A 12349-nucleotide genomic window follows, 5' to 3' on the forward strand; every position below is an offset into this window, starting at 1 on the left:
CAGGTTCTTTTCTCTTCTCTCTCTCGATCTCTCTCTCCCTTCCTCAAACCCCCCTCCCATGGGTGTTTTTTCTCCATCTTTTCATAACCTGCTCCCCTGTAGGTTCTTCTCTCTCTCCCCTCCCTCCACTCCCATGGATACTTTTCTCACTCTCCAAAGCCCCCTCCCACATGGGTTCTTTTCTCTTTCTTCTTCTCTCAAACCGCCCCCCCCCCCAATGAAGGATGCTTTTCTCTCTCCCTATGGCTTTCCCCAGTCCCCCACCTACGTCCTTGATAAAATTAATCTTTGGGCCAGCCGGCTGGCTGGCAGCTGCAATGAGGTGAGCCTACTGCCGTCAGCCTGTCTCAGATGTCACCTTGCTGGAGCGTCCAGAAGCTGCCTCTTTGGAACGTCTTGCCTACGTGGGAACAGGAAGTCACTTCAGAGAGAATGCTTCCAGGGCAGGCTGATGGCAGCAGACTCATCTCACTTCTGCTGTCAGATGGCCTAAAGATTACATTTTAGCAGAGCCAAAGGTAGGTGGGGATAGGAAAGAATATACCAGACAGGGGAGAAAATCTTCTGGACATCCGGATAATCCTCTAAAAAGATGACATGTCTGGGTAAATTCAGATGTCTGGTTACCCTAGGGGTGAAAGAAGCAGGTCCACTGTGATGACAACATCTAGCTGTGAGCAGCTAGCAGCAGCCAGATCACCCAAAGAATGTGTATTTTCAAGGTTTTTCAGTTAAAACTGTATAAATCAAATTCTCTGTTGGTTGTTTTAATGAGGTTGTCTTGTTATATCTGAAAATCAAAGTCATATTATATCTAATAATCTTAAGATTGTAAAACGGCAGTGATGAGACCCAGAGGAATCCTAAAACGCACAGGGATCTTCCTAATAGAAGGAGATGGAAATAATTCCTCTGTATAAATCACTGGAATATTGTGCCTAATTCTGGAGATTGGATTTATGAAAGGAGAGGAGAGGCAGTCCATAAAAAACTATCAAATGGGATAGAAGATTCTGCACTTTAGACCCGATGAAATGGGACTCATGGATCTCACCGCGTAAATGTAAGGAAAGAGAAAGAGAAGGGGAATATCACTGAAACAGAAGAGAATAAATCAGACTAAAGTCTTGTCTCTATCTGCCATCAAAAGAATGCAAGACAAAACTATACAGGCGGAAACAAAATAGCTACAAATGCTTCTGTTTTGGATATTTTCAAATTCCATCTTTTAACAAACCTGAGAGGATTTCTACTGTCTGAGTTCTTGTATATTTACAGTGGCGGCACTATTGAACGTCGACATGCAAAAAATAACAAGATAAACCTCCTGTGTATTTAAAGAAACAAGAACACACAAAGAATTTTAGGGAAGATATAGTATTTCCATGGATGTATACACTCACCCTCAGCCCAGAAATTCTATTCCACGCAAGATCCACCCTGAGAAAGCTGAAAAAGTTCTTTTTTAGCCAGAACCAATATGAAAAATGTTCCTTTCTTCTGTCTTTCACCCTTGATGAGTCATAAATTCATGGGGGTAATTCCTTAATTTTTTTTTTTTTACTATCTTTCCCTACAATATAATGTGACAAAATACCTGCAGCTCAGCTTTTCTTTATAGCTTGGCTTTGTACAGTGAATTGATATTTCAGATACCATAACAATAACATTAAATCAGAGTCTAACATCTTCAGTATTATGATCTTTTGGCTTTCTTGCCTCTAGTCTCCAAATCGACCTGTGAGTGTGCTATTGAATTACAGAACAATGAAAGCGGCTCTGTTTCAAAGCTAAGAAAGAAATGGCTCAGCTCCTGTGCTGAACGTTTTCAAAACCAGGAGAAAAAGAGCCTCTCACAGAAAAAAAAAGGATCACAGGACAGCCAACGAGCTTGCTTATAAAAGACAGAGAATAGTTTTACACAGCTTTTCAGTCAAATAAATATCAAGTGGCATCAGAGAGACTGTTGGTACAACATAGTCATCACCTAAAGGGAATGAACATAAAACAAGTCCAGATCATTTTTTACAGATTGGGGTTAAAGCAGCGCCAGCTGAAGTAGCTGTGATCAGAGCAAAGAGAAAGAAAGAGAGAGAATAAATATTGTGTGCAAGCAACAGTAGGTGTTTTCATATACTTGCCATATAGTACAATAGACCCTTCAAACAATTTATACATGTACCAGCCAATGATTGTAAAATAAAAAAGATTTTGGTTCTTCCAAATAAATTATTAGACAGTATAAATAAAAAGCTTGAAAACCATTCAATACTTGTTGGCAATAGCACACATAGGAGCCGCCTCTTTCAACTATTAACAGCCACAGTTGGGTTGCTGTGGAGGAGGGTTGTCCGTTAGTCGTGTGTTCTGTTTTCCTGCAGCGATGGCAGGATCTGTCTCTAAACTTTCTGACATTTTGTCACAGATGATATCCACAAGCCTCTCAAATGTCTGCTTGACATTTATGTTATCCTTGGCACTTGTTTCAAAGAATTCAAAGCCTGTAGAACAAAAAAAAAATGAGCATTATTGTACTGATATGGATGGTTTATTTTATTTTACTTTACCTGACTTGATATCATGCCTCATCAAAAGCCTGAAGCATGTTACTATATTAATACTAATAATCAATTAAAAATAAGACGAAAGTAAACATATGAAGGGGCACTGAAAAGTTCACAGCCCAAGCAAGAAGAGAATGACATGGGTTTCAATCAATAAGCTGAAATAATGTCAAAACATAGAATTTTGTTTTGAAATAAGATAACTCTCTTTTCAACACCAGTGGCAAAATAATGCTCAGAATTTAGGAAGCTGGTTGGTTGGGCTGAGAACTTTTCAGCACCCCCTCGTAAAAATAAGACAAAAAAAAGTAAACCCCCCCTTCACCCATTAATCAATAAATTGCATCAAAATAAAAATGACTAAAAAAATCATGTTAAAATAAAAATTCTATACACAGGCAGTAGAAGAACATCACCCGAACCACCAGTAATACATAGAGGTCGAGGGCCCCAAATGCCCCCAGATGGAAACCGGTTGTACCCTTTCTAATAAAAATGATTAAAAAAAAAAAAAATTCTAGTTGATAAAGTTCAACAAGCTTAGAAGATAGTTTTGCTTTGCTCCCTTGTCCATGCTTATGTGTGAGAAGAGGAAAAGGGAATAATGGGAAAAAGAAATTGAAATATTACATTACATTAGAGATTCTATTCCGCCTTTACCTTGCGGTTCAAGGCGGATTACAAAAGAGTAGTAGATGGAGGGTCATTTCTAGAGAAGGTAAAAAGACGGTCAGGTTGATTTTGGGGTCAGGAAGAAGATGGGGGGAAGGAAGGTACTCGTGATGTTAAGACTGTTTCAGGGATTTCTTGAAGAGTATAGTCTTTATTTCTTTTCTGAACATCTTGTAGTCTGGGGTTGTTATCAGTAGATTGGAGATTTGGTTGTCTAGTTTTGCTGCTTGAGTGGCTAGGAGGCCTTCATATAGTTTTTTCTATTTAATTTCTTTGATTGGAGGGTGTGTGAATGGGGTGTGAGTTTTCCTATGCCTGGTTGAGTTAGATTGGATGAGTTGGTTGTTCAGGTAAGTTGGGCTGTCTCCGTTTATAGTTTTGAATAGTAGGTCGTAGTGTGGTTTTAAGATGAGTGTCCTGAGATTGAGGTGGGGTAGAGAGTGTTCTAACTGAGATTGAGGAGTGGTAGGGAGTACCATTGGATGGGGAAAGGAAGGGAGGGTTTGGGGAGGGAAGGTATTAAATAGATTCAAATATGTAGTCCTATATAGATTAAGTGAGGTTTGATGGGGGATGAAGGTATTTTCTAGGTTAATATGGGATGTATTTTACTTGATGCCTCATTATTATACTAGTAATATTATTCCAAAATGCAAGATGTCTCAGCCCCACCACTGGGGCTGAGGCGTCTTGCACACCAACATAAGATTGCATTTTGGAATAATATCCAGACCGTGTATATTGAAGGGGATGTTACTGTTTATTCAAGAGGCTGGATTAATATAAGTAATAATAAGTGGTCATCACAGTAGTGGTCATTATTATACTAAGCACCTTGGTGTTGTATGTGATATTGACCACATCAATATGTTTATCTTAGTAAAATTTAAATAGTATTCTTTCTGGAATTGGAAGCCAGTGTGAGTTGAGGTATGCCTCTGTAATGTGGTTGTGTTTCCTCAGTGAGTATACGAGCCTCAGAGCTGTGTTTTGAATTGTTTGTAATTGTTTTGTCATTGTTGCAGGCAGGGGAGATAGAGGATGTTGCAATAGTCTAGCAGACCTAGGATTAGGGATTGTACTATGAGCTGGAATTGTGTTCTTTCGAAGAATTTTCAGACTTGTCTTAGGTTTCTCTTAACTGCGAATGACTTCTGTATTGTTTTATTTATTTGTGGTTGCATAGTGCAGCATCTGTCTATCGTCATTCCTAGTAGTTTTAGGGTGGTTTGAATGGGGTAGTTGATTGAATTTATTTCTATATTGGTTATGGAGACTACTGTATCAGCAACCAGTCCAATTTCACCAAATCAAACCATATATTGAAACAGAGATAATTTACAGTAGAATTAGGCATCAGAAATTATTTTTATATAGGGAGGTCACAGGACTTGTTGGGATATCATTTCCAAATAGTCCAGACCTATATGTATAATTTCAATCATTTGCACTTTATAGAATGCAGGGGTAGGCAATTCCAGTCCTCGAGAGCCGGAGCCAGGTCAGGTTTTCAGGATATCCACAATATGCATGACATAGATTTGCATCTCAAGGAGGCAGTCCATGCAAATCCATCTCATACATATTCATTGTGGATATCCTAAAAACCTGACCTGGCTCTGGCTCTCGAGGACCGGAATTGCCTACCCCAGTACTAATGTAACAAAAATGTGCAAATAAAACACCATCATCCATGTGAAACAGTCTTCAAGTACACTGTATCAGTATCAAATATATCAACCAACAATGCAATTCACTTCAGTGAAAAATCAAAACTGCCATTCAAAGAAATTCCAACTTATTGATACTCATCTTGGAACAGCGTTGTACAGGTAAAGAACTTCATCACAGCCCATTCTTATATATGAAGGTTCAAGTATACCCACAACCTGAGCTAAGTCATTTTAGCAATTTTGCCTGCTTCCAGGGCTTTATCAAGCACCATTCTTGAACAAACTTCCAAGGCTTTATCAATCATTACTGTTGTGCTATTGTTTACTGAAAGCTTCTAAACAGCTACTAATGACTGGGGAGTTAATTCAGAGCGGTTTGCATGAACTTCTGTAATGGTGTTACAATACATGAGTTTCTATTCTATTCATTGACTTTTCATATCATCTCTATCCTCGCAATGAGGACCCAAAGTGGTTTACAAAAATAACCCCACCACCACAACCACAACATACAAACACAAATATCAAAAGCTAATGCTGGATCAAAGAATTACTAAAATAGAGAGTCTTAAGGTTATGATGAGACCGGAGAACATTCCATATCAAAGCTGCCATAAAGGAAAAAGATTGTTCAAGAATCTTTTTAAGGCGAATAGCATTAAATGAAGAGTTCAAAGTGAACTGCTGAGATTGTGAGAAAAAAAAAAGTTTAAACATGAACAAATTATTCTGATATGACTCCATGGACAACAAGAAATTTTAAAATGTATTCTTTCATGAATTGGGAGCCAATGAAGCTCTTTAAGAAGGGGGACACATGTTTGAATTTAATCTTTGTAAATATGAGGTGAGCAGCCGTGTTTTGTACCAATTGCAATCTATTTTGTAAACAAATGGTAAGTCCAATTTATAATGAATTACAGTAATCCAAGTAAGTTAGTACTGCAAAATGAGATTGATCAAAAAGAGACTGAACAGATCTTAATTGCTTAAGCTTAAAGAAGCATTTCTTGATTACATTATTTACTTGAGATTGATAAGTTAATGTGGGCTAAAGATTTCAAACTTAAATTGATTTCAGAAAAACAAAATATATTCCTTGCATGTCCATCTAACAAAATCACAGAATCTTCTCTTTTGATAAATGGAATGAACTATACTATCAGTCCCACAATAAAAATATTCTAGGTGTTACATTAGACCAATCTTTAACCTTCGAAACCCATACCGACATCTTGATTAAAAAATATTACTATACTCTTTGGAAATTACGTACATTAAAACCTTATTTTGATTTTTTTATCCTTCAGATTGTTGGTTCAATCTTTGGTACTAAGCACATTGGACTACTGTAACTTAATTTATTTAGGATCATTCAAAAAAACTATCAGGAGATTGAAAATCATATCTCTATTCTCTTTTCCTACACTAAAAGGATGTATTGTAAAAAGATTCCTGGACAAAACTTTAGCTTACCAAGGTTTTGCTCCAGACACTAGCCTAAGTGCCCTATTTACAAATTCATTGTCTTATCAAATGTTTAGGAAATCTGTGCAATCTTATTTGTATGACAAATTTGTTTGAGAAACCACTATTTGTGAATTATTTCCCTTACTACTAAGGGCTCCTTTTACGAAGGTACACAAGCATTTTTAGCGCACGCACTGGATTAGCGCGTGCTAGCCAAAAAACTACTGCCTGCTCAAGAGGAGGCGGTAGTGGTTAGTGCGTGCTATTCCGCACGTTAAGGCCCTAATGCGCCTTCGTAAAAGGAGCCCTAAATGCTTAAGGAAACCTGTGAAATCTCTTTCATATAACAATTTTGGCTAAAGAAACCCAATCATGCAAGTTATATAATTCCGTTTGTGTTTCATCTGCGTCTGGCAGATTCTCTTTGTTGTAAACTGCTATGAACTGTTAAGGTATAGCGGGTTATAAATAAATAATTATTATTATTAACTTCCAATATTTTAGACCTATTGGAAGCTGATCAGTAGCATTAAAGCCCGGATTCTCTATAAAGCGTCGATATCGGCAGTTGCCTTAAAAGCAGCCGTCAATCGCATGCCAATCACGTGATGGCACCATTTAGAGAATTGCGCCTCCAGAAAAGATAGGCACCAAATATGTAGGCCAGGGTATTTCTGGCCTACATTTCTGGCACCTATCTTTGTCATGAATCATGCCTACATAGGCGCTTTAGGCTACCTAATGCCATTTCCAGCGTTAACCACACCCGCAGTGGCATTAGGTGACCTAACGAACCCCTACAGAGGCACGATTCTGGAACCATTTTAGGCATCAGTAGATGCCTTGAAACTCAGTTAAAAACATTATTTAAATGGCGTTTTTTTACTGAGCTTGGGTGCTTACCAGCGCTTAAAAAAATCAGTACTGGTTAAGATAATTCAAGCCTAATTGTCACACTATTTGGAAATTCCTGATAATGCACACCAAATCAAAGTAGTTTGGTTTTAGAAGAATTAAACTTAAGATGAAATTCATCAGCCCAATGCTGAATTTCTGCAATACAATTAACAATTTTTGCCAAACAGATCTGGATATTTGAATCTACTTCATGTAAAATGAAAATGTCATCAGCATATGAATATAAAAATCCCCCTTCCTCCAATTTAACTGAATTCAGTCTGAGCACAAAAATATTATAAAGAACAGGGGACAATGGTGAGCCTTGGGGACTCCGCAAACCGAAGTCCAAAAATGCGAGCGTTCACCTCGGATCTGACCACATATAAAGGTTCTGTATAAAATTTTGGAACCAATTCAGGGCCATGCCCCCTACTCCCAGATTAGCTAAAATTTTTAATAACATCTTACAGGAACTGTAGAAGAAGATTACATTATATTACAAAAATTCTTACATTCTGCAAGCATTCAATGTTACATTCCATGAGGATCACAATATGAGTAAACTTGAACATTGCCAAGATAATATAGTGTATAAAATATTCATCTTAAATTAAAATTAAAATATATCTACAATTAGTTAGCTAAAAGTCAATACTGTAGAAATAAAAAATGTTAGCTTGTCTATGGGATCCTTTTACTAAGCTGCAGTAAGCACTGTTCAATGCTTACCGCAGGTTAAACAGTACTAGCAGGGGGTAATTTGGGGATTAACATGCTCTTCCCATGCTCTCCGAATTGGAATTTAATTCTTAGTGCTGGAGGGGTATGTGAGGGCAGAGAGCAGGTATGTTCTGCGCTAATCAGATAACACAGCTGCATCACGTGCTAACCAATTAACGGGTGGTTAGCACGTGAGCTCTTACCACCTAGAAATAGGTGTTGGTAAATGCTCACATGCTCATGGTCAGGTGCTAATGGGGAAATTAGTGCATAGTAATTAATAGGAAGAATGGAAAATGGGGCCATTTTACTGCCACGCTAAAAGTGGCCTCAGCGTGTGGCAAAGACCTGCACTGGGGATAGCACTGGCCACTTTTTAGCACTGCTTATTAAAAGGACTCCTAACTAAACACTAATTGGGTGTTTGGTGCTGAAGGGAGCCTCTCTTTCTGCTGCTGAAAGTCTGCAAGGTATTTGCGGGGTGGTGACAAGAACTGGAACTAGGATTCGGGGACTTGTGGGACAATTCTGTAATTTTACATGAGAGACTGTATCAAACATGGATGAGTTGAAAGCCAAGTTTTCCTTTGTGGAGAAGTGAGTTCCGAATATAGAACCACAGCTACTGGATGTCACGATTACAAAATGGGAGGCACTGGAGACTTAATTTTCTGCTTGAAGATTCCCTCCGAGTGAGAAAGAGAGGCAGCATTTGACATCATACACCACTGCTGTTTAAAAGAATTGCTCACCAGTGGTCTGGTAGAGGAGGTACTTTCTGCTTGAAGATTCCCCCTCGGTGTGTGTGTGTCTGAGAAAGAGAGAGTGATGGTGTTTGATGTCACATGCTGCCACCAGACCAGCTGTTTAAAAGAACTGCCTGTGAGTGGTCTGGCACAAGAGGCACTTTGGCCTGGATACTGTAACTGGTGCCGTTGTTAACAGCCGCCAATCGCATGTCAATCATTGGGTACAAAATTGCTCCTCTGGCAAAGGTAGGCACCGGAAATATAGGCCAGAGTTTTCCTGGATTACATTTCCAGAGCATACTTATGATGTGAATCATGTCTCTGTAGGCACTTTAGGCCGCCTAATGCCACTTCTGGCATTAGCCATGCCCACAGTGGCATTAGACAGCCTAAAGTGTGCACAGAGGTGTGATTCTAGAGCTGAAATTTGAGGCGCCGGTAGGTCATTTCAACGGCAGTATTTTTTTTCTGAGTTTCGGCACCTACCGGAACCTAAAACATCTAGAGAATCTGGGCATTTCTGCTTGAAGATTCTCCCTGGGTGAGAGAGAGAGAGACTGAGAGCAGTGGCTTTTGATGTCATATGCTGCCACCAGACTAGCTGTTTAAAAGAACTGTCCGTCAGTGGCACATGACCACTGGGCGCACAGCCAGGGGTGTGCCCTAAGGGGCGTGCCACAAAGGATACCTTTAGATCCTTGGAAGCCCCTTTGGAGCCCAGGAGCCTGGAGGAGTGTGTAGGAGCCAGCATCTCAACCAGTTGTTTTCTTCTGAGGTATTGTTTTTTATATTTCTACATTGGTTAAGTGGAAAGAGAAGGCTACAGTAACTATGGGTGACTTATTTATTTCTGGTGCCTTTTTGAGTGAGGGGAGGTTGTTCTACTCCTTCCCCTCCGTTTACTCCTGTTTGTCCAGTAGGAGCATTTTCCCAAGGTGGTATAGCCTGAAAAGACAAAATATCTACGGATCCATGCACTTTGCGAGTTTCTACCAGCTGTAGTTTGTCCTAACCTGGATGAACTTATTGATCAGCCTCAAGATATTACATTGAAAGATATTTGGCAAGTTGTGGTTAGAACTGAGGAGTGCATTAAAAGTACCATACCACAGCTTTGTAGTTTTTCTCAGTTGACAAATTTCATGATATAGACTAACATTGAAAATTTGGATATAAAGCTGTCGCAAATTCCTCAATGATGGTTTATTATCAATTAACTTCTTCAGCTTTTGTTAAAGACAGTTTGGTAATCCATAGTCAGTTAGAATTTCTAGAAAACTGTATTTGTGCAAGAACATTACATATTTTGAATTTTCCTATATGTCATCTTTTGTCTTCTGAGATATTGTTGCGTAGATATTAAAAGGAGATATTACTGTTAGAGTAGAGAAATTGATTATTTCTAATTGTAGATATGTCTCTGTTCCTCAAGCTGAGAAGGTTGATGAAGGGCAAAAAGAAAAACCCAATTTAGAATCTTTAAATTTGACTAATTTCTTAGACTCCTTTCCGGAGGAAATCACTACAAGGGCCACTCTTTTGATGACCTTCTCAACTGAAAAGGAAAAAATTAATATTCTGAAGAAATACTTGTATTTCCAGGAAAAAAGGTGCTTAGTTCTGTGGCTATTCTTTTCAAATTTTTCCAGATGTGGCTAGGACCACATAACTACATTGGAAAGAATTTCTGAATTTGAAAGACAAGATAACAGCTTTAGGAGGAGTTTTTTCCTCCAGTTTCCCTCAAATGCGTGATAATATTGGAATCTATTTGATATATTTACTTTGATCCTACTCAGCTTGAAAGATTAGTGATTGAAAAAGAAGTTTCTTGATAAGGGATAATGATAGTGGACATAGAAAAAAAAAGTGTAGAAATAGGTTTGAAGAAGATGGGGGTAGATCTCTTTTTTTTCTTTTTAAAATTTATTTCCTGTATAATATTTCAATTTGTTTCTTCTCATTGATGTGGACTATGAATTTCTTTTTATTTCATTTGTGTGAAATATGTATATTATAAATGCAAATAAAAAAAGGAACCTCAGGCTCCTTAATTTTCCTATTACCTGGTTGCTGTATGTGGAAATATTTTAAATGAATTATTTTAAAGAGATTCTGAATATCCCAAAGAAGCCTGAAGAACCTTCATCCCCATGACCCTGTCTTCATCAGCCCACTAGCTACCCATAGCCAAACTCTGTGTCCAGGGCTTGATGAAAACATACAAATCTCTGTACAACATGGCATCAGGCTACATGTTGATTAAGCTTCCTCCATACATGCCAACCAGACCACTCTGCTTGCAGGAGGAAACTCGCCTCCAAACACCCCCTGGTCGTGCTCTCCAATTACGGAACGCCAGATGACAATCCTACTTCCATTTCATACCAAGCTACTGAAATTAACTGCCCCCACAAATCAGATCTCTCGAAGGACTCCTAAACTTCAGAAAAGCAATAAAGACTTATCTCTTCACCAAAACGCGTGCCTATTACCATCTGAGACAAATAAACTTATATTGGAACCAGTCCAACTATATATGTTAATTTAGGATGAATACATTGTATTGTACATTTGTCAAATTATAACCCGTCTTGAGGAAAATGAGATATGTATATTGGAGGTAGATACTCTATACATATATATGTTGGGTTATGATCCACACATTGTATTGTAAGTACGTCACTTTGTAATATATGTATTGATTAATGACTGTGCTGGCATTATTCAGTTAGTTAAGACCTAAACTAAACAGAAAAATTATGCACCTCCCACCTTTTATCAAGTCACGCTGCTGAGCAGCATGAGCTAAATGCCAAGCTACCCATAGGAATAGAATGGGTGGCTTGGCATTGCTCTTCAGCATGGCTTGATAAAAGGGGGCTAATGACTGAATATCACCAATAAATGGATATTTGCTTACAAGATATTTATTTGCCCATTGAATTACTCAGATTTAATCTACAGGGCATTTTTCCTGAAAAACCGGTGCCGATACTCAAATACCAGGCCATTCTTCAGGAATAGGATGATTTTGAGGGGCTCACATCACCCACCTGATAGTAGCCAGGCCCCCTGGAACCAGCCACAGAATCCATGAAAAGGCAGCACTGAGTGTGCAGAACCTAAGCTCTTCTAATAACACTTGGAGACCATGGATCAGTTTTAGCAGGCAATGGAAAAGGTGCTGTACTCAGTAGTACCCCCCGAGTCCTCCTTTAAAAAAAGCCCTTCTTGTTATCCATGTAGGAACTACAGTTTAAGCCATGTTTTATGGAGGTGTATGCTCCATGAACCAAAGAAAAGGGAGTCTATGAATGCAAAGACTTCTGAACTAGTTAAGCCAGTGTCACGCAAACTTTCTGAAGCTGTGATGCATTTTTTCCAATAGCTAAAACCCTGGTTTGTTTGTTTTTTTGCACAGGCAAGCGATGTTAGTGCATCAGTCGCTTGGCTACTTTGCATGGGCTTTTAGATAATTTGCATGGCTGGATCGGAAAATGGGCAATCGAGGGGGAAAACACGCGGTGAGACGTTTTGTGCATCGGGCCAGTAAAAGCGATAGTCACTAAAGGTTTAGCAACAATTGCTGACTTTAGTG

At 38.7% G+C, this 12349-nt stretch overlaps 1 protein-coding gene across 4 annotated transcripts in view; it reads right to left on the reverse strand.

Moving 5' to 3' along the window:
* Positions 1–276: 276 nt before the first annotated feature.
* The window catches only part of RAB3C (RAB3C, member RAS oncogene family), a 324341-nt gene continuing 312268 nt past the window's right edge, over positions 277–12349 (reverse strand). For all 4 annotated transcript variants that reach the window (XM_033930810.1, XM_033930819.1, XM_033930800.1 and 1 more), the window contains exon 5: positions 277–2501. In XM_033930810.1, coding sequence (XP_033786701.1) covers positions 2314–2501 — 188 coding nt within the window. In that variant the 3' untranslated portion in view covers positions 277–2313. The remainder of the gene's footprint in view (positions 2502–12349) is intronic.

Source organism: Geotrypetes seraphini, chromosome 1 (genome assembly GCF_902459505.1).
Source record: "Geotrypetes seraphini chromosome 1, aGeoSer1.1, whole genome shotgun sequence".
In the NCBI taxonomy this organism is placed as follows: Eukaryota; Metazoa; Chordata; class Amphibia; order Gymnophiona; family Dermophiidae; genus Geotrypetes; species Geotrypetes seraphini.